General features: G+C 49.1%; 1 protein-coding gene across 1 annotated transcript in view; it reads left to right on the forward strand.

Moving 5' to 3' along the window:
• LOC119436732 (ras association domain-containing protein 4-like) overlaps window positions 1-23,184 on the forward strand; it is a 51,584-nt gene that overhangs the window by 23,458 nt on the left and 4,942 nt on the right. Inside the window, 2 exon segments of the mRNA XM_037703712.2 lie at window positions 138-259; window positions 15,392-15,489. Coding sequence (XP_037559640.1) covers window positions 138-259; window positions 15,392-15,489 — 220 coding nt within the window.

Raw genomic sequence — 23,184 nt, forward strand, 5'->3', positions numbered from 1 at the left:
CAGAGTTTTCCTTCCGATTCAAACGTCGCACTGTAATTTCATTAGAGGAGTTGACATTGAAGGACTGTGTTAACACCAGTTGCTATATGGTTGTCCACCGTTTCTGTTTATTGCAAATGATGCCCACTGCTGATAAGAACGGAGGTTGATGCAAGATGATGAGTACCCCCTGCTGGCAAGAGTGATGCTGGGCCCTGATGAGGCTGTTGCCAAGCTGTTCATTATGAACAGAGAGAACACCAATGAAATACCTTATGAGGCAAGTGGGCATCTGTGCCATCGGAGTTTAATTCTTTTCCTGTAGCATTTATTCACTCAGAAAAATTGTATGCATGTGGTGACATTGCCTTGTTTGCTCTAGCATACACTGCTTGTTTCAGCATCAAATGCCATCTCAATTATTGATTGTGGCTTCATTTAGAGATGTGTTTAGTAAGTCACCTATTGAATGCTGTAAGGACAGCGTGAGACAGTGGCAATGCCTTGTCATGCCTATTTTTATGATTGTGTGGGTCAAAAGAAAACATTGTTCTCAAAAAAATATTTCAGATTTTTGTTCCCATGTTTCTAAAGCTATTCTCACATCCTGTGCATCGCATACATAAGCAAAATTCAACCTAGGGAAGCAGCAAAGAAGTCGTCTACAGTAGCCGACGGATTTTTCGGACTCCAAAAATTTGGACTTGTTGGATATTCCGGACTTCATAGATGTGCTGTAGAGTTCCCATAGAGCTAATGCATTTTCGCGGCCGATTTTTCGGACGAATCTAGGTGCCAATGTTCGATTTTCTGGACTAAATCGCTCGCTCCTGCGAGCGTGCGCATGCATGCGCACCCGATCCTGGGAGCCGCCATGTTGGATTTTTCGCTGGCTTGGCCGGGCTTGGCTTCCAGTGGCCCCCTGTACAGCCTTCAAGATTAGTAGTCGCACGCTATTCTCCTGTCTCGGAGGCCATGCCCGCTTTTCCTTGGCCAACAAAACGTTCCAAAAAGGGGCACTTGCTTTTTTTTTTTTTTTGTCAGCTCAGCAGTCGTTGTTTTCTTCTTTTTTTTTATTTTCGGTTGCGCCGTACGCTGTGTGCGGGTGAAAGCTTGCGAGGGTGAGCCGGCAATGGACATCCCGTGAGAGCGAGGAAAGCGGTCGGAAGCGCGTAAACTTCGTTCGATCGCGGGGCATGGGGGGGGACAAGGTGACGGAGACGGTGGGGAGCTGCGTGCAGCTCTTGCGGCTGCTGCCGCGCAGGCACCGTATCTTGAAAGTGATCTGCTATGTGGCCGAAGTGAGTGCCTGCCGGGGACTCATCTTCAAAGCGATCTGCGATTGGTACAAAGGGCATGCGCTGATTGCCCGTAGCTTCGTATGCCCTGTTCTTTTTTTTTTCTTTCTTTTTGGTTCGATGTTCGCGTTGAAGTGAGAGAATAGACAGTGCGAAGGTCAATTTACCCGCTGCTTCTGGCGCGCTTTCTCGCTCCAGCTTTTTAACAAGTTTCCGCGGTCAACGAGCGAGATGTGTTCATGTAACGTGTGCGCGCGTGACACCGTGCTTATTTAGTTAGTAAGCACATATTTATAACTTTATACGGCTGATAAAACTAACATTCTTACTTCGTATAGCTGTCTATTGATTTGCTGTCGCAATTGATGGAGCCGCCTTTTAGGCGAAACTGTGACATTTTTCTTAAGCCGCTCTAAGCCTCATATTTTTTTTTCTTGGGGGGGGGGTTGCGCGAGTTTTTCAAACTGTTCGGTTTTTCGGACTATTTTTCAGTCCCCGCGAAGTCCGAAAAAGCGGTCGGCTACTGTAGTGCAGTCACAGTGTCTCAAGACACCGTAAATGTAGTTATGCTAAGCTCACCATTTGACACGCTGATTCTTGCCATTACTGCGACTCAGACAGAAAGGTACAGAAAGCCATCTCGTATTTTAGGTATAGTCATCATTGATTTCATGTTCTAACACAAAATAGCGAAACAAAACACATTTTTCTGCACTGTCTTGGCATCGCTACCCAGCATTCAAGTACATTTTTCTTGTGTTGTAATATAGGCTGGTCTTTGTAGTCTCGGTAATCCTTTTGTAGTCTTTTGCTTGTTTAGAATTGTTGTATGCATGATTGAATTTAACATTCATGCCCTTCGGTGTGCATAGTTTACAGTAGAGTGTTTTAGTTCAGCGTCTTTATGGTTCGCTCCGCTCCGAGCTGCCCCGCTATGCCACAGCGGAGCGGCGGGTGATTTTCACGGTTTAGTAGTGCGTTTAGCATAGCGTAGCGGACCTTTCGGTAGTTGCAGCGCTCTCTGGCCAAATTCAGCGTAGTGAAACAAAATACAAAACCGTTTTGTCACTTTTACTAAGTAAGACGATTATATATAACTTATTTGTTCATGAAGTATCTAGAGGGCCGCTTGTAATGCGTTACCGGTCCACTTTATCGAGTGAAAAATGAAGTGTCGATTTGGGATGAACGCCACGTGATATCCTGCGAGGTTGCATTCCGAATCCAATCCAATCCTTTCTGACGCCAATGAGCTGGCGACGTTTTTGTTAGCTGTGCTGTTCACTTTATTTCCTTAAATAACCAGCTGGAGGTGTATTACACTAGTCATTCGCGCTCACACGACTAGTGCCTCGATGCACGCGCACTCTTCGACCATCCTCGCTAGCAAAATACGGCAGCAACGCTCCGCTTAGGCAGCTTGTAAGCGGACCGTGTTTATTGCTCCACTAGCCCGCTTGCGGCTAAGCAGAGGGCGCATGCGCATTTGCGCATCCGCTTCGCTCAGCAGCTAAGCGGAGCATAAAAACGCTAAACTAAAACTGTCTAGTATCTCTGGTGTACATGAAAACAATTCCTGCAAAAGGACTCTGAAATGAAAGCATTCAGAATTGTAAACTTTTTGAAAGATGCATCTTTTATAAATAGATTCTAGCTCCTTAATTGTACTCTGCTGTAATTAAGGAACAAAGTAAGATATGGCATGAGAAATGTTGCAAAAGATTAGTCAGTGAAAAAGAAAAAAAATGCTTTGTTTTACATCGCTCTAACTCTTTCCCTACCATGGAGAAAATAGGTTTTTTTTTTCTTTTTTATTGTAGGTTATGCCAGATTTTTTTTTTCCTGAGGGAACTACTGCACTCAATATTTTGTGTAATACATAAACAAAAAGCAGAATGAATGCACATTTCATGCATAAAAGTTTTATTAACAAGATATATGTAATGAAAAAAGATATAAATTGCTAAAATTAAGATTGTGGGATAATATGGAACAAACTTTGTAAAGACACGCTTGTATCTACTGAGAAAAAAACGTAACAAAACTGATGAGATATACAAAATGTATTGGCGCCTAATCGGCACTATCCCCGAAAAAAAAAAATCAAAATTTTTCATTGCACAGGTATGCCGCTACAAAAATTTAACTGCTAGCACTACAGTTTGGCGTGCCAGGCTGCGGCCGGCAATGTTCCAGGCTGGTTTGCGTCGTCGTCGCTCTCAGAGTCAAAGTCCGACGAAAAAGCAGCATCCTCAAACTCGCTGCTGCTCAATCCATCGATAAAATCAGCCGCAGTCGCAGCGGAATCGCGAGATCTGCAGTCTTTAGAAGCACGTGCGCCGCTCTTGGAGCAGCCATTTTTGCTTTCTACTTTGATGATCGCAAAACTTTGAAGCGTGTTCAGAAATCACGGCCTCGCGGGAAAAAAGTAACCACTTAGAAAACTAAAATATACTAGTTCTCCTTCACATCCGATAGCGCAGTGTGTCTGTGAGCGGCGCGGAAGGTCTCAAAAGCAGTGTTTCAGACCATTGATGGCGGGCTAACAATGCCCAACGGGTGCGGTACGGAAAGAGTTAAACAAAAAGCACAGCAACTACATACATAGAACAAAATGCTGCTCTTGAATGAACAAACACACTGATCATTTCGTCATGTGTTGTAACCCTGGCCTTATTAAGAAGAATACTACAGTCAAAAGCTTGTTACAACGGACCCTCATAATCCAGCAACAAAAGCTTGTTGTAAATACAAGGTATGCACTATCTAAAAAATGCTTACTGCATTAAGCAACATGATGGGATTTGAGGTCGTGTGGTGTGGACTACAGCATTGTTGAAGGTGGCTCTGTGTCAGTTTGCTTTATGTTCTCGTGTAAGGTCTGCACCTTTAAGTATGTAAGCACTTGTTTGGCTACTGTTCACACATTTTGTTGACATTCTTTCCGTAACAATATGTATGGTAAACTCTGCGGTTTAGGTGCCACACTCCTGGGCAAACTTTCACTCATGAATCCAGGCCATACCTGCTTTAGTTCTACTCCTTGCTACGTAGCCACTGCCTGGTCCACATGTCAAATTTTTTTAATAGATTGTTTCTGCCTTTCAAACCCGAAATTAAACAAAATGGAAAGAAGAAAAAAGTGCGGATGTCCCCCCACCCATGACACGTTAGCTTGATCTCAAACAGCGCGTGCAAGCGACTTGGCCACAACCAAGCTTGCGTCACACATCGATGGTGTGGTGTTATAGAGATACAGTATAGACCACTTATAACGTAACCGTTTATAGTGCAGGACCGGACATAGTGTGGTCTTTTCAGACTCCCATTAATTTTCCCATAGCACTCCATGTATACGCATACCGCTTACAGTGCAGCCGCATGAGACGAAATACCGATTATAATGCATCTTCCGCGGGAAAATCTCGCCGACAAGGGCGGCAGCGAGCACGCTTCTCAACAAGGTGCGTTCCCTCGGCTGGCGTGTGCATTATTCAATGCAATCAAACTCGTTAATTCGGACTTATTTGGCCGCACACCGGTTAATTCAGACTACTTTCGGAGCTCGAGGAGCGCCGCAAATGTGCGACGCAAAAGAGCAAGAACGGTGCTAACGTCCAACCGAAACGAAGCGGCGGAGTTTGCATCGTCACAGGCATCAGTTGAAAACGTGCGTGAATGACAGCAACGCCAAAACGCTTCGAGCCTATTTGTGTCTTTAAAACCTGTATTCTTGCGTTTACCGCTGCGCATAACACCGCGTTGGCCGCGGGCTTTCGTAACTGCGTAGTCGTCATCCACAATCGCGTCGATAGCGGTCGCGGTTTTCTCCGCAGTGGTTGCAGCGAACAGTAGTTTCGTTTTTACTAGGTATGTACGTTGGCCGCGTGCCTAAAAATCTGCATAGTCACCATCGATGATTGCATAGAATGCGACCGCAGTTTCGACTGCAGGTGTTGCAGATCGAGAATGGTAGTTTAATTCGTCCAGACTCGGAGCGTGCGTCGGGCGCGTGCCTTCAGCACCGCAAAGTCGCCGTTCATAATCGCGTCGATAGCGGACACGGTTTTTTCCGCAGCGGTTGCGGCAAACAGTTTCGTTTTGACTCTGTGCAAAGCTGTCGAGCTTGAAGAGCACCGGCTACGTCGCAATTATGTTTTCGCCAGCTCACTGGCGAAAACGTAATCGCGATGTGCACGCGATAGTACGTACAAGCGTGTCTACATTCTTGGTCTACACGTTTTGCATACGTGCAGGGCTTGAAAATCGTTGTTTTGGTTATAGTGCGGTACCGCTTATAGTGCAGATATTCGCGACTCCGGCAACTCATGTTATAAGCGGTCTACACTGTACAATGCTGTAAATATTTTCATCTACACGTGGTGCCATACTCTGAGGCCAACCACTACAAGCATGTGTGCCTCAGATGAATTCTGAAGATGTGTTGCTGCTGCTGGTGCCATGCCACCAAAGCGTAGGGTGATCATCATGCACGCAAAACACCTAAGGCCAGAAGGAAACGCTTGCAGAAACTATAGGAGGCTGCCAACGTATGATGTTCCTAGCCCTTCCGCAGGACAGTGCACATTTAGCTCCAAGATCTTTGAGTGGCACCCTCTCGCGCGTGACGTCAGAGGGGGGACTCCGCTGTCGCACTGCATGCTTACTTCCTACGTGAAGGCAACTTGGCACTATCGGTCGACCTGCTCTGCTTAAGCTTTTGAAATTTGAGGCTGCAGGTTTCAGCAGTATATACGGAATGTTCCAGGACACTATTTTCTGCAAAATATCGAGTGGAATCGCCATCATCAACACACTTAGTGTGGTTTGCTCCTAATGCAGTACATGCACGTGTGTACAAGTGCTTGTACGGCGATGGTTTCTCGTCATTGCTGTTCTGTTGTCGTGGTGCACTCATAATGATTTTTCAGCCCTTTTTGACGATTAACTGCAGCATTTGGTCTTCAGCTACTGTGTTTGTGCTGTAATACTGTGTTTGTCTGCCCAGCACATTTTGCATATTAGGTCGCCCGCTCCTTTGGCCACAGGTCCAATTTTGTTGCTGCCCATCGCATTAAGCATATCATAAAGGACGTTTGCTGCCATTCTCAGAAATCGAGCTGGTCATTGCATGCACTGCTTTTGCAGCGTTGATGCAAAATGTGGTCTGGAGCGTCTAATAAAAAGGCGGATAAAATTAGTGGACAGAACAGTTACGTAGTCTTACGTAGCTGCGGTGCTAACATTGACAAGATAATTTTAACTAATCTTGATTACTTCCACCGTGATAGCTTGCTCCTGCATGTTAGTCAGCTCAGCATAACCCTTCTTTAAGTGCAAAGTGGCCCGGGCTGTCGGCGTGTAAAGTGATCTCATGTCGTGGTCACATGCAAAAACATTGTCAAAACAAGTGGAGAATTGATCAAAACCGGTTCCAAATAAACTAACATGATTCAAAATAATTAGGGATGGGTGTATATTCGGTATTGTTGAATATTCAATCGAATAATTCTATATTCGTTATTCACTTCGATTCGAATTCAGGTATTCAATATTTTCGAATTATTCGGCGCTCCCGAATAGGCAGCCAAAAGCCATGGACGGCTGGTACCCATCTCGGAGGCTATGCTTCATGTCATGGCTGCCATACATCAACCATAAATCTCAAAGGCTATACGTTTTTGCATTAAAGAGCCAGAAATGTGCGACGCAAAAGAGCAGAAACGGCGCTAGCGTACAACCGAAACGAAGCGGCGGAGTCTGCATCGTCATTGTCATCAGCGGAAATCGTACGTGAATGACAGCAACGACGGAACGCTTGATGCCTATTTGTGCCTTTATTGCGTTTACCGTCGCGCATAACGCGTTGGCCGCGAGATTTCATAGTCGCCATCCATGATCGCGTCGACAGCTGCCGCGGTTTCTTCCGCAGTGGTTGCAGCAAAAAGTAGTTTCGTTTTGACTCAATACGCGCGTCGGCTGTGTGCCTAAAAAGCTGCGTAGTGGGCATCCGTGATCACATAGATAGCGACCGCAATTTCGTCTGCAGTTGTTGCAGCGAACGGTAGTTTCGTTCTGACGGTGCGCGCGTCGGCCGCGTTAGCGACAAAAACGCGCGCGTCAGCACCTTGCTGCGAAGTCCACCGTGGCAATCGCGTCTCGCCGCATGGCAGCGCGATATGATCTCGCAAGCTCTCGGAACGCGGAATCACCTTGAGCGAAAAGGGTGCGATCAGACAGCGTCCAGAAATCCCTTCATAGAACCGCGAGAGACAACGATCGTCCATTGACAACCCGGTGCGGAGCGGCGGAGGTCCAGTTGCCATGGCTCCGTGACGTCACCCTCGTCGCTCTTGATTGGTTCTTCATCTCGCGGCAAGTGGCACTTGCCGCAGAAATTTGAGACTCATTTCGCACGGCAAGACCCCCGATTCCTGCAGCTTTTGCCGCGCATGTTTTTGCCGCTAGCGTGGCCGTACGAAGCACCGCAAAGTCGCTGTTCATAATCGCGTCGACAGCGGCCGCGGTTGTGACAAACAGTTGTTTCGGTTTGACTCCGTGCAAAGCTTAGAGGATGAAGAGCACTGGCTACATCGCAATGGACGTGCGATCTGTTGGCGGTCAGCTTACTGGCGAAAAAATAATCGGGATGTGCGCGCAGTAGTGCAAATCATGTCGCAAATGATGGCGCGTGCCGCGGCCGTGCTGCGAAGGAAGTCGCGAGGCCTCGATCGCCGCTGCGAGAGCCAATCAGTCACGAGATAACGAGAATTGCAGCTTCCGCACTGCTTTTGTGCAAAATAGCAAAAGGATTAGCTCATCCATTACACTAATAAAATCGTGCTGACGTAGTAAGCATTTGCTTATTGTTTTCCAGATACCCTGATAATTCGGCATTCGGTCAATTTGGACATTTTTTTTCCGGTCCCATGAAATTCGAATTAACTAGGTTTTACTGTAATATGTAATATATACTATTCGAACTATTCGATTCGAAATTATTCGACCAAATGACTATTCGCTTCGAACCTCAAATTCACTATTCGCCCATCCCTAAAACTAATGTAAAAGATAGGAATAATCAAGCATTAAGCGCATTAATTAGCCATAAACTCGTGAAAATCGTGTTATGGCATTTCATGTCGTTGTGGTCATACGCAAAAACAAGTTCTCAAAACAGGTTAAAAACAAATGCAGAATTGATCAAAACCGGTTCAAAATAAACTAACATGATTCAAATAATGTAAAAGATAGTAATAATCAAGCATTAAGCGCATTAATTAGCAGAAACTCGTGAAAATCTTGTTATGTCATCTCATGTCGTCGTGGTCACACGCAAAAACAAGTTCTCAAAATAGGTTCAAAACAAATGCAGAATGGATCAAAACCGGTTCAAAATAAATTAACATGATGCAGAATAATGTAAAAAGATAGGAATAATCAAGCATTAATAGAATTAACAGAAATTCTTTAAAATTGCTTCTTGGCTTTGGCTCCATGTGTTAGTTTGGCTCCATATGCGTGGCGGTTTCCCACCAGTTGTACCTTAGCACAGGTGTCAATACGGATGTTGGATTGCTAAACACAAGATAAAACAAGATCAACACAAGGTAAACACCAGCGAATCACTGCTTCGCACTTCCCCAGCTTTCACATTAAGTGGAACTGCATTACCGCCGAGTTTACCAAGGCCACTGTCCCAGACCGGTACCCACTTTTTTTTTATTTTCTTTACTCCAGCTGCTGTGGGCAGCAAGCACATTTTATGGGTGAGGTTCATCCAGCAATGATAATTAGTGCTATAAGAACAAGTGACAACCATTGATTAGATCACCATTTTTAATATACTGTAAGGAAGATGACGAATGTCGGCGCAGAGTCAGCAGCATCGGCAGCATCAAGCGCGCAGCAGAAGCTCGAGCAAGAGGACTGTGCTCGGTTCATCCTATGACCGGCTCTCACTTCGAACCTCAATAAATCTCCTTTATAATACTTTGTTCTTTAAGCATGTCATATGGATTTAAAACTAAAACAAGAAAATTGAGAAGTTTTTGTTTGCTAGTACTTGAGCGAATGAGTAGCTGGAATGCTAAACACACAAGAAAGTGGAGGGGAGGGTGGGGGGGGGCACACGTACCAATGCGCAATAAAATGTGCACAGGTGTGCGTTCCTGTGTGTGGGTTCTTTTTTTTTTTGCTACTAAAGTGATATCTTCCGAGTGGTCTCCGGTAGTCTGAAAGTCCATTCAACAGAAATAGTCTTATGCTAGTCTAAACAGACAATATTTTTGCATTAAAAAGTGGTAATGAGTATCACTTGCAAGAAAATAGTGTACACAGTGCTTGGTGATTGCGAAACACAATAGAGCGTGGTGCAACCAATGTTCGAGATATACCACCTGTCAGCGAAAAATTGAGTTTTACTGAACACCGAGAGAGTAGAATTATGAGCGAAATGAGAAATTTTTGGTTCAACTACAATGCAATGTCAGTGCAAAATTTTGCGATAGGGCCCTTTGATTTTGCTTCATTCCCAAAGTTGCGTAGACTCTCATTTACTCGCTCCGTGCGATGTTTTAGGGCTGAGTCACGAGACTGAGTCCCTGCTCGCGAGGATGTTGGTGATATGACATTTTTTTTTATTAAAAAAAATTAAATTCTTAAATTTCAAGTGTCAAAACCACCGTATGATTATTATGCACGCTGTAGTGGAGGACTTCGCATTAATTTCAACCAGCTGTGGTTCTCTAACGTGCATCTAAATTTAAGCATACGTGAACATTCTTGCATTTCACCCCCATTGGAATGCAGCCGCCGCAGCCGGTGTCAAATCAGCAACCTCGAACTTAGCAGTGCAACGCCATAGTCACTGGGCTACCACATCAGGTGGTGATATAGAAGATACGTTAAATATACAATGTTTTCTTGTTTTCCTAACGCTGTCATTTATAAAGCTAACACTCGGAAAAAATAGACAGTAATTGGAGAGTGCCATGCTATGCAAGCACGCAATCGGAGCACAAGCAAATGCATGAAAATGCAGCTATTCTAGCCGGAGTGTAGCAGACGATAAAGGCGAATCCCCCAACTGACGTCACCGGAGTGTCGTCCGCAGCGCCGCCATCGGTCGCAGAAGGCTTGCCATCATTTTGTTCTTTTGCTAGTTGATTCACACCTCAGCCGTCGGACCCGCCGTGGTTGCTTAGTGGCTATGGTGTTGGGCTGCTAAGCACGAGGTCGCCGCATCAAATCTCGACCACGGTGGCCGCATTTCAATGGGGGTGAAATGCAAAAACACCGGTGTACTTAGGTTTAGGTGCAGGTTAAAGAACCCCAGGTGATCCAAATTATTCTGGAGTCTCTCACTATGGTGTGCCTCATAATCAGATTGTGGTTTTGGCACGTAAAAGCCCATAATTTAGTCTTTTAAAACACCTCAGCCATCATCGCTCTATTTTCAAGCCCTAGGCTGTAGAAGTGCCTGGTGTAAAGTAAATCTTTGTCATTTGGCTTTACACAACGAGTATCTGGCTGCATTTGGGACAGCACTATATGCAATCATGCCAGAAAGCGATTGACATCATTACAATGGGAAAGTCAACTTGGAAAAGCAACCTGAAGAGCTTGAAGTATCCGTCCAACTCAGCAGCCGCTTAGTCGCAAGAAATTGCAGCTTCTTTTTTTCTCCTCTTTTTCTTCACTGCAATTTTTTGCAGCTAAGAAAAAGGCAATTTCGCTATTTTTCAGTGTATGTGTACGAGTAATGTTTGTTCCCCTTGAATTTTGGCCTTCAGTTTCCTTGAGATCCTTGAACTTTGAGTCAAATGTTCCGTACGAAGCCTGATACTGCCTTGCTTAAGAGTCTAGGACCAGCATTTGACAAAATCATAGACAGTATGAAAAGGTTGAAATGTTGTGAAAACTAAGACATTAAGTTGACTTATCACTGATCAGATAAGTGAGACATTCACCTGGTCTTGTAGTCGTACTCATCGCCATCTTCCCCATTCCATTGTGATCATCTTCAGAATTTGTTATTCGTGAGCCACTTAGCAAGAAATTAAGCATTCAGAAAGAAATGTGTTTGGGGATATACTAGTTGGATCCTGTCCAAACGTGTCCATCTTGATTTGCAGCTACCAATTTTCAGAACTGAGTGCATCATCACACCATCATCATCATGTAATCTTTACTTATACAGTGATTCCACTCCTGCGCCAACTGCGCCAAAGTGCGCCAATTGGGATTTACTGCGCCATCCTGATACAATCGACGAAAATTGCGCCTAACTGCGCCAAACAGTCTCGGATTTGATGACGTCTATCGCCAATTGCACCACCGGGGAATTAAAACGTTCAACGTGACAATAGGGCGAGCCTTAGTTGCAACCTTAGCTGCAAACAGGAGACGAGAAAGCTCTAGCGCGTACGTCCCAATTAAGGTCACTGGAACCTGGAAAGTACCGCAGCCCTTTTCTCTAATTAGCCGCCGCGCCGCCGATTGGTCAGTTGCCGTTAGGTGATCATTTTCCACTATAGATGGCGGATCTAAGCCGCGCCGGAGGAGATAAGCAGACAGACATCGCTCGCACACGCCGCGCCGCGCGTACGAGTCATCAACGAGGTCAGATTTTGCATTTTGTATAATTTAGTGTATATGTAACTTTCGTAGACTTAAAACAAAACGAAAGGGAATGCCCGGGTGCTGCACGTTCGGGTGCAGCAACCGCCGGGAGTCCGGGAAAGCGCTTTTCGCGATACCAGTTAAGTGGAAAGAGCGACAGCAAGTGCCGTGCTATCTCTGGCTGCACCGGATAAAGAGCGACAAGTTCACTCCCACTTGGTGAACTTGTTGATATCGCAAAGCTTAGAAGCTCCTTGCTGTATTTCATCGAACTCCCTAAATGCCATAATGTGATGGAAAAGCTTGTTCGCGCATTTGCTTTGAAGACTGTTGTTTGCCTTGAGTAAACAAAGCGAGGAGATGCTCAGAAATATGCAGAACCGAGCAAAATGTGGCTCGAAGAGCGACGGAATACGGGCGGCTGTGTCAAAAATAACAAAGTGTAGTGAGAAAACCACTGCAATAAAGATCGATCGACCTGTCAATGTTGAAAATTAAAATATACATTTTCTCGTGTGTTGTTTAAAACAACACGAACATGACCTGGTTAATTCTGTTTTAGCATCCCTTTTCTTGTAGTGCAGTCAGGGACCGTTTATTTTCGTAGAAATAGGTCTGTATGAAACATTTCGTGCGCGGTTAAATCAGTAGCCACGTTAGAAAGCGATAACCACGCGTATAAACGATTTTGTGGCAGCGCTTGATACCTAGTCATCCGGAAAAAAAAATCTTGTGTGACACACGAGCATCGGGATCGCTTTGCATTTAGAACGGGTGGCGCACAGTTGAATGCTTCACTTTCCGAGTGCAGTAGCCAACCGATTTTCCGGACTTCGCGGGGACTGAAAAATCGAGCAGTCGATTTTTCAGTCCCCCCCCCCCCCCATAAGAGAAAAAAAGTATGAGGCTTAGAGCGGCTTAAGAAAAATGTCGCACTTTCGCCCAAAAGGCGGAGCATCGATTGCGATAGCCAATTAATAGACAGCAATACGAAGTAAGGATGTTAGTTTTATCGGCCGTATAAAGTTGTAAATATGCGCTTACTAACTAAATAAGCACGGTGTCACGTGCGTACAGGTTACATGAACACATCTCGCTCGATGACCGCGGGCATATTGACCTTCGCGCTGTGTATTCTCTCGGTTCAACACGAACGTCGAAAAAGAAAAAGAAAAAAAATGTCGAAAAAAAATGTCATTGCTTCGCCCTAAGGGCGAAGCAATGAATGCGATAGCAACACAGCAATGTCATACGAAGTGAGGTGAGCGGCTTTGGTAGCAATATGAATTGTAGTAAACATGAGCTGATTAAGTAAGCAGGTGTGCTGCGGCGTAAGCAGACCGACATGAAGAGAGACTCGATGACCACGAGAAGGCGCGTGTGAAACGGTGGTGTTGATGAGAAGCGCTTCCCGTGGGCAGCGCGTGCGAAGGGACACACCTGTAGCGCTGCACTGCCGACCCGGGCAGCATTGCATGTGTAGCGTGCGTTGGAAAATGTGGCCCGACTATTACTAACTGATTGAACAAGCGTGGTGTGAGCGCGCACAAACAAACATGAATAGATCACACTGAATGACTGCAGACAACGGCTGTCAAAACGCTGGCAGCAAGCGCATACGCCGCAGCAACGGGCGAAGGTACGTGCGGTCTATCGCTTCAACGGAAACTGAGCGGCTAATGCACGGCGCATAAAGGTCAGAGCCGTGTGGAGATAAGCGACGGTGCGAGCGAGCGACGAGCGCGGTTGTTGGCAGAGTAAAAGTGCGCCCCCCCCCCCCCCCCCCCCCCCCCCCCCCCCCCCCCCCCCCCCGCTCCTTCCGGCGCTGGGTTCCCGCTTCCTTGCTTGCGCGTGGGAGATTGAGTGCGTTCGCTCTCCGTGGTAGCGCGCGTCCCCGCACGCTTCCGCTCGGGCATACGGCGCGCGGCGAAGATTTTATCTATAGGGAACCTCACGGCGACGGCGACGCCGACGGCAGAAATCCGGTTGAAGTGTCCATATAGTTGCTAACGCAATAAAAACGGCGCATACGAAGCTAGTGGCACTCGGCGCACGCTCTTTGTACCCATCGCAGATCGCGGGCGCACACTTCGGCCACATAGCAGATCGCTTTCAAGATACGGTTACGGTGCCTGCGCGGCAGCTCCGTCGGCAGCCGCAAGAGCAGAATGCAACTCCCCACCGTCTCCGCCGCCTTCTCCTCGTGCCCCGTGAGCAAACTAAGTCCGTGCGCGCCTCCAGCCGCCTTCCTCTCTCGCGTGCGTGAGAATAAATTGCGGTTGCTGGCTGACCCTCGCAAGCTTTCACCCACACACAGCGTACGGACCGAACAAAAAAAAAGGAAGAAAAGCAAGTGGAGCTTTTTAGAACGTTTCGTGGTCAAGGAAGAGCGGGCATGGCCTCGGAGACGAGGGGATAGCGTGCGGCTACCGATCTTGAAGGCTATACAGGGGGGCACTGGAAGCCAAGCCAGCAGAAAATCCAACATGGCGGCCTCCAAGATCGGGTAGCGTGGCTCGGAGCGAGCGATTTAGTCCGGAAAATCGAACATTGGCTCCTAGATTCGTCCGAAAAATCGCTCGCGAAAATGCATTAGCTCTATGGGAATCATGCCGGTACATCTGTGAAGTCCGGAATATCCAACAAGTCCGAATTTTTGGAGTCCGAAAAATCCGTCGGCTACTGTACTTGTAATTTACATCGTATCTAGCTAAACGAAATGCGGTTTTGTTTGTGGATTTCACAGGGCCCACTGCAGCAGCCATCGTGCTGTTCTTCACTGTAGCAAGTCTAGAAAACCCGAGGAAGAGCTGCTCGTCTTTTCCGCACAGTGTTGCCTGCGCTCGCTCCGGCGGTTGCGGTACTTTCAAAGTTCCAGGTTCCAGTGACTTTAGCAGTGCCACGCACAGGCGCCGACGCGGCGTCTGCCTTGCAAGGCGGCTCGACGGCAAAGTGCGGTTTCTGCCGAGGCTCGCGGCTTCAAGGTTAATTGGCGATTCATCGGCGGACGTTATCTACTCCGGAAACGCAGCTAGTAGCTTGTTTGAAGCGCAGCATGACGTGGTTATAATAACTGCGTGCCGCCAATGTGTCCATCATTTCTGTTTCTGGATATTACCGATGACATCTGGGAAAACTAGCAATATACGAAATGATATCAATTTGTGTCTGTGTGTGTCGCATGCACACAAGTGCATTTTTTTCTCCACGAGATCTGCAATAGATGGAAATGTTTACGAAGCTTCTCGTGAGAATATAAGAATTATTCAGGTAATTGAATGTAAATTGCAACTCGCTTTTTCGAAATACTTGAGGATGTGAAAAATCAGCTGCTCCAAGCTGCTCCAGGCTGCTCCAAAATGCCAAATTGCCTGCTCCAAAGTGCTCCAAAATGAAATTTCTGATGCTCCAAAAATTGCTCCAAATCATAAGTCCGCAGTAGCATCACTGCTTATAGTTTTGCATTGAGTCTGATGCAGTTTTCTTTCTAGGTTGCACAGTATCTCAACTTCAGTGAAGTTGAACTGACGACATTTATCAAGAAGTTTCATGAAGAGGAGGACAGGGAAGTGGAAAAGATAAAGAACAAGTCAGTTTCCTTTGCTTGCTTGCTTGCTTGTTTGTTTGTTTGTTTGTTAGTTTGTTGCCACTGGTGCCAATGATGAAGAGGTCCCTTAGAAGGAAACGTTATTAAGCTGAACTACAGATTTTCGAGGTCCTGTCATGTCTGTGTTAAACAATGTGCTGTGTAAACTACCCTGCTTGCACTCATAGTTCATTATTCTGCTATAGTGAATGACTCCTTGGCTTGCATGGATAAAAGAAGCCTCCATTTATTAAAGTGGGCCTCTCTTCTTTCTCTTTTCTGTGTCTGTACAGTCGATCCCGGATATATCAAACTCATATATATCGAATTATTGCCTATATTGAACATTTGTAACATTCCCTGAAAATCCCATGCAAAAGTATAGCACTGTATTACGTGTATATCGGACTCCCGTTCACCATATAAGGGTATTACTCAAGTTCGCTCGTGCACACCTGACCCTTCTCTGGATCGCACCGCGCCAGCGGAGCGGCAGCCGCTCGCAAGCACTTTCGCAGCAGCCCTAACAGTCAGAGCTGTGACCCCTAACCCGTGGTTCGCAGTGAGTTGCGACCACAGTGGGTTCAGGCCAGGGGGGGCGAGTCTTTGACTTAAGGTGTTTATTCACCTTAAGTTTCACACACCAACAGAGGCAACAACAAATGGATAAAACAAAAACCACAGCGGGGGAGCGTTTCGCGCAACTGAGGTGACAAACCACACAATAGTGGAAACACACAAGAGGCTGATAAGGGTTCAGCTCACATAGCGTGGATCCGCGCTCGGGCCCCGAGGCGGTCAGGACGGCATGCGGCGATCTCTGCAGCTAAATTGAGATGCGGCCAGTCGCAAGCTCGTCAGCCGAAAGACAAAAACGTATCGGCCGAATAGCACTTCTCCCCGAGTGACGGAAAGGGAGTCTCCCCGGTTCCCGGAAAGGGGAAAGAATGGAACGGGGTGCCTCGGATGCGGTCTCACGGCCAGGCGCGAAGAGCAGCGGGAGTGGCGAAATGTGCTCTCTCCCCGCTATCCTCTGCGAGCGAGCGTGTGATCATCGCATGATAACCGCGCGGCCGCTCCGAAGATATCGGGATGCGCGTGCGATCCCACATCACCCCCTCCTTTACATCACCCTTTAGCTGCGAAGAGGCCGCCGTCACCTGAGGCTTTTCCGAGAGGGACATGCTACTCCAACATCAACACAGTTTTAGTCCATGTTGGTGAGGGAGCAGCTCAAGCCGCAGACCGCCATTGTCGCCGCAAAGGTAGTCGCGAATCAGGCCGGCACATTGAATGATAGTGCAGGGCAGCTTGGCAGTTGGTAATGGGGTGTCGGAGGCAAGAAGGCAGCTGGGTCCGGGTCACCTTGCTTCTCCGTGGTGTCGCTTGCTTAGCCAGACATTCTGGGCCCGCGGTGGTGAAAGGGCCCCTGGATTTCTCTTGGCTGCCTCAATCATGTTGATGCGATCTCCGAGCCAGCCCCGAGATGGCGCAGGGCAGCTGTCTTCTGATGTTCCCGGAGGTCGTTGCCCTCTGGTATGGTCAAACACGTTTCTTCCCAACACTGATTCCTCTGACGTCACGCCTCCAGTGCTCTCGTGGTTTTCGGCACGCATGATCTGCAAAAGTGCACAGACCCACCCTGGATGATGGCTTGCACCTCGCTGCGCAGCAGGGGTCCACTCTGTTCTTGTGGGAGAAGTCTTACGCTGGGCCTTGACACCGGGTGCCTGGTTGTGGGGCTGGCAACTCGGTCGCAGGGTTTTGCTGTGCGGTTCGGCGAATTCTGCGCTGCTGCCCCCATTTCGGGCCGGAAGCTGTTTTCTGCCTTTCTCCCCACGTCGCTGGCTGCTGGGGGCTTCGCTTTTCTCGCCGCCTCTTGCGTGGAATACATCGCTGATGGACCACGGCCTACTCGTTCGTACACACAGCGAAAAACGGTCTTTTCTGCTTGGTTGTAGTAGCGCAGTTCCCGATGGGCGGTCTGCGGTTGCGACAATTTGGTTAGCCCCTCTCACTTCTTCCAAAGACAAAGCGCGTGCTCGCTCTGGAAGGCTGCACGCTAGACATCGAAGGAGCGTTCCATCCGATATCGCACACAATAAAATAGCCTCTGCAAACCCGACAGAGTTAGTTCTGCCGAGATCGCAAGTTGTAGCGCCGCACTGGGCTCGAACATCGAGCTGTGCCTCCCGATGCCACTACCTGCGGGCGCGGGAAAGCGTTCGCCTCGCACCACTCATTCCCTCTGTCGTAGTAGGGTTTGAGGTCACAGAAATGCACCAGTCTGTTGATCGGTCTTGATCGGTCTTAAGTCCGCCAGCCTGTACACGAGCGAAGAGACAGTCTCTCGCACCCAGTACGGTCAAGTCCATTTCAGTGCCAGAGAAGCTGAGAATTTCTTACTGGCGTCGCTTAGGACGTGATTCCGCCTCAACACCAGGTCGCCCACTTTGTACTGAACTTCCTGATGAGAGCGGTCGTACTGCGCTTTCTGCTCGGCGCAAGCAGTGCTCAGGTTCCGTCGCGCTTTGCGTAAAGCCTCTGTTACCTTTGCGCGCAACCCAGTCGCAGAATCGGCGCGTGCTGACGAAAGAACCTGTTCCGTGCCGCTGTGTTCCTGTAGAATACGTTCCACCGGCTTCAACAGCTCCCTCCCAAGGTTGAGGGTGGCGGGTGTAAACCCAGTCGACCTGATAGCAAATCTAATTTCAGGAAAACAAGTGTCCCAATCGCTGTGCGTCCCCGCAAATGCAACGAGCATGTGCTTGATGTTGCGGTTCACACATTCGGTGGGATTCGCCTGGGCGTGGTACGTGGTTGTTCTCCTGTGCTTAATGCCAAGGGCCGCACAAGAGTCCACAAAGAGTTTGGCAGTAAAATAGGACGCATTGTCCTTTATCAACTGTTCAAGGTAGCCGAATCGCATAAACACCTCGATCAGCTTCCCCATGATTACGCGTGCCAACAGTTTCCGCAGGGGGAACAGTTCCACCCACTTGCTGAAATGGTCTGTGACGACAAGAAGAAATTGGTTCCCGCTCGATGTCCTTGGGTAAGGTCCCATGACGTCACATGCCGCAATTTGCCAGGGTGTTCAGCTATTGATCGGCTGCATGAGCCCGGGTGGTCGTCCACCACGTTGCTTCATGCGTTGGCACACGTTGCAAGAGCGGGCATAGCACATCACATCCCGCTTCATTCCAGGCCAGGTAGCAAAGCGGCACAACTTAAGGTAAGTCTTAGGGCCACTCGCATGCCCGGCGATACACGTATCATGAAAGTAGCGTAAAAGTGCTCCTCTCAGCGTGCGTGGAATGACCGCTTTCGAAGGACTCATGTGTATCCTCCTCCGCAGGAATGAATCTCAGCAGGACGCCGTCAGAATCTAGCAGGTAGGAATCCAACGCGCTCACAGCACTACCAGCTGTTTCGGAGTGCCGCGCACTTACAGCAATACCAGCTGTATCCACGTGCGCCGCGGCCGCGCCGCCAGGCTCCTGGAGCCCCTCAAACACTTTCCGACAAAAGGAATCCTCCCGCTGTGCCTCTAACAGCTCCTTTCTGCTGAACACGCTCCCCACTGAACTGACGCAGTCCAAGTGGTTCACGCTTTCGTCCTGAGAAGGTGGTTCATCTTCCCTTCCTTTGGGACTATCGCCGTCGAGCATTGTAGCATTTACTCTGCTCTTAGGCTGTCTCTCAAGAGTCAGGATGGGTAATAATGTTACCCCTCCTGATGACTTCGAGTGTCGCCGCAGTTAATCTGCTCTCGAGCTCAGTTTTGGGTGAGGCGAGTTGAGTAGTAATGTTACTCTTCTCACAGTCAACGGGCGCGCGCGAAAGTGCATCCGCCACAATGTTGTTCTTTCCTCTCCTGTAGCGAACGGTAAAGTCATATCGCTGCAGAAGTGCCCATTGCGCGAGCCGGCAGCTCGGCTCTCCTAGACGCCCAAGCCAAGTTAGTGCCATGTGATCTGTCTCGATAATAAATGAAACTCCATCAACATAGTAGTCGAACTTTTTGAGAGTGAAAATGATCACGAGACATTCCTTTTCTGTCACGGAATAATTTTTCTCTGCGGGACTCAAAGAGCGGCTAGCAAATGCTACCGGCCGCAAGCTACCTTCGTGCTGTTGGAGCAAAACCGCTCCTAGGCCAAGGTCGCTGGCGTCCGTATGTATGACAAATTCCTTGTTCAAGTCTGGTAGCCTTAACTCAGTGGTCTCCACGAGCGCGTTTACGAGGTTGCACGGTGCCGCCTCTTGCTCGGGACCCCATCTCCATTGCTCACCTTTCCTCAAGAGCATAGTCAAGGGGGCTTGCAGTACAGCGCAGTCTGGGATGAACTGGCGATAGAAGTTCACCAGCCCCAAAACGCGTCTCAGTCCGCCTATGTCTGCCGGTGACGGGTAGTTCAATAATGCCTGAACCTTGTCGTCGCACGGCAGAAGGCGTCCGTTATCCAGTGTAAACCCCAGTAGCGTTACTCGGGTTGCTGCTATCTGAGTCTTGGTCAGGTTTAGCGTTATCCCCGCAGACCTCAGACGCTCCAACATGTCCCTGAGATGGCATAAGTGCTCATCAAAAGTGCGCGAGTATACCACGACATCGTCTAGGTAAGCAAGAGCGTAGTGCCACCTTGCTTCACCTAGGACACAATCCATTAGGCTCTGGTGAGTTGCAGGCACACCGACCAGTCCAAAAGGCATTCGGGTAAACTGATAAAGGCCCCTGTGACAAGTGAAGGCGGTCTTCTCTCGGTCATGGGGATCTACCTCCACCTGAAAGTATCTTCTGCTTGCATCGAGCGTAGTGAAGTACTTTGCTCCGCCAACATTCGACATGATCGAGGGAATGCTAGGAAGCGGATATGCATCCTTGCGCATTACCTCGTTCAGGCGGCGATAGTCAACACAAAGGCTTGTCCCATCCTTTTTAGGAACCAACACCACAGGAAAACCCCATGGGCTATCGGACCTTTCGACAATGCCTGTATCGAGCAGTTCGTCCAGGGCGCTGTTTACTGCTTTCCTCTTAGCCAAACTGACCGGCCGAGGATTGCACTTCCACGGAGAGGCGTCGCCTTTCTCAATTTTGTGCCTAACTAACGTAGTGCAGCCAGGCCGCTCTGTGAATACGGCGTCATATTCATTCAGAAGCAATGAGAGGCGAGCCTTTTCTTTCACTGACAAATTGCTTGAGCCGTTCAGCAGCGGGTGGTCTCGTTTGCCCCTCACTGCGGCGCACTGTGCCACCGCAGCGGGGGTTGGGGGCCGTGCGGGAGGCGAGCGGTTCCCCTCCGCGCCTTTTTTTTTTTTTTCAGTGCGGCTGCCTGGTCGGCATGTCGACCCGGCCAAAACTGTTCTGAGGAACCTTTTTGGGCAATCACTGGGTCGGTGTGCGTGCGAAGCATCATCGAATGAAGTTGTCTCTGACGCTTTTTGATATTTGACGAAAGATTTCAGGGCGCCACATGCTTGCTCCCTATATCCTCCCTTGCAGACGTCAATAACAATGCCGTCATGGCGAGGAAGTCTCTACCAAGAATTATAGGAACCGACAGGCTGGGGAGGTGAGCGAGGCGTTGTCGCCTCACTCGTTACTCCCACCGCACCACAAGCCTAGCAGCACCGCTCGCGTGCACCGTGCCGCTGGCGAGTCGGAAAGTCGCATTACTCTCTCAGTTGGACGTCGTTCCGACGGAGATGTTGACACACATCGTCGCCAAAGAGTGAAGCCCTCTCTCCCGTGTCTAACAGCGCAAAAAACCTGCGCCGGGCGACTGTAACCTCTATGAGCGGCGCTGGCGTGTCGTTGGATGGTGCGAAACGACAAGCCAGCGGGGCAAGGAGTTCATGTGTCTCACTTGGCGCCACTGTAACTGCCGCCGGCCATGCAGCCTTGCTCACCGGTGGCTCCACTCGTTTCGGAGGGTGTCTGCAATCATGGGCGTAGTGCCCCGACTGGTTGCACCGATAACAGAGGATAGTCTCGCGCCGGTTGGCCATTGTTCCTCCCTATCGACTGCTCCCATAGGGCGCGCTCTGCTGTGGCAGCCTCGGGTCGGCATGTCGACCACGATTCTGCGTACCTCGGCCATCGGCAGCGCGTGCTGCACGCATGGCGTACGTGTACGGGTCGAGAGCCTGGTCAAATAATTCCCAACCGTTTCTCAGGGGCCCATCATTGAAGGCAACCGCACGATCTCCCCGGGAACGAGTGCGAAAAGTGTCCCTGTTCCACGCGCATCACGGCTCAAGTGCCTGCGACCCTAGGGGTGGAGGCTGGTATGAATGCGAGGCGAGTATGTCCGCCTGTATGCGTTTGCCTCCGAGGCCAGCTTATCCATATTCTGCTGTAAAAGTAGGATGAGCTTGTCGCTTGACCAATACGCTGTAGCTTATCCAATACGCTGCAAAAGTGGGATGAGCTTGTCGCTTGACTCTCTCCACTTTATCGCAATTCGGAGCAGAGGGGTCAGTGGTACGATAAAGTTCGTCCATCGCCCTTACATACTCGAGCAAGGATTCGTCTGGATGCTGAGTGCGTAGCTCTAACTCGCGCCGCAGACGATGCTGGTAATCTGCGGGCAAGAATTCCTCGCGTAAGGTCACTCGGAACTGCGTGCGAGACCGATGGCCAGTAAGCCGGAACCAGCGGGCAGCGTGATCAGTCAGCGACACTGGTACGACGTGTTCCAGCATCTCGCCATCGAACAGCCCCGTTGCCTGCTGGTATGTCAGCATGCGATCGAGGTATTCGTTGGCACTGACTACATCATGGTACCCGCTATAGGTGGGTAAGTCCACACTCACTCTCGGTCTCGCAGCTGCGGTAGATGTCATTAGAGTGTTCTGCACAACACCTGTCAAGCTTTCAATCGGGCACATTGCATCGCGCCGCAACAGCACCGGCTGAGACTCGCTCTGACCGGTAATGTCTGGCACAGGAGCTGGGTGTGTTGAGCAAGTATGCCACTGTGGCTCCATGCTCTCCGCAAACTCTGACGAAGGGTTGGGTGTAACGTGCCTCGCTCCTTCAAGGGTACGTCCTGCCTGAGAAGAGCGCCTCACATGTAGCGCTACCTTCTTCGAAGCTGATCAAATTCCCAGGGCTAATGTTCGCCGCAGGGTTTGACTGTGCGGTAGCGGTTGCCTGTTGGTAGCCACCTGTGACAGCGTGTGCAACGGCTGTAAGTCAGCCCCGTATGCTGCCATGGTTCGTTCGTGTGGTGGCAGTCACTCACACAAACAGACTCAACCTGTCACACCTCTGGCCCCACGTTGGGCGCCAAATATAGGGGTATTACTCAAGTTCGCTCGTGTGCACCTGACCCTTCTCTGGATCGCACCGCGCCAGCGGAGCGGCAGTCGCTCGCAAGCACTTTCGCAGCAGCCCTAACAGTCGGAGCTGTGACCCCTAACCCGCGGTTCGCAGTGAGTTGCGACCACGGCGAGTTCAGACCAGGGGGACAGGGCGAGTCTTTGACTTAAGGTGTTCATTCACCTTAAGTTTCACACACCAACAGAGGCAACAACAACAAATGGACAAAACAAAAACCACAGCGGCGGAGCGCTTCGCGCGAGTGAGGTGACAAACCAAACAATAGTAGAAACACACAAGAGGCTGATAAGGGTTCAGCTCACCTAGTGTGAATCTGCGCTCGGGCCCTGGGGCGGTCAGTCACTCACAAA

This window comes from Dermacentor silvarum, chromosome 1, assembly GCF_013339745.2.
Source record: "Dermacentor silvarum isolate Dsil-2018 chromosome 1, BIME_Dsil_1.4, whole genome shotgun sequence".
Classification (NCBI taxonomy): Eukaryota; Metazoa; Arthropoda; class Arachnida; order Ixodida; family Ixodidae; genus Dermacentor; species Dermacentor silvarum.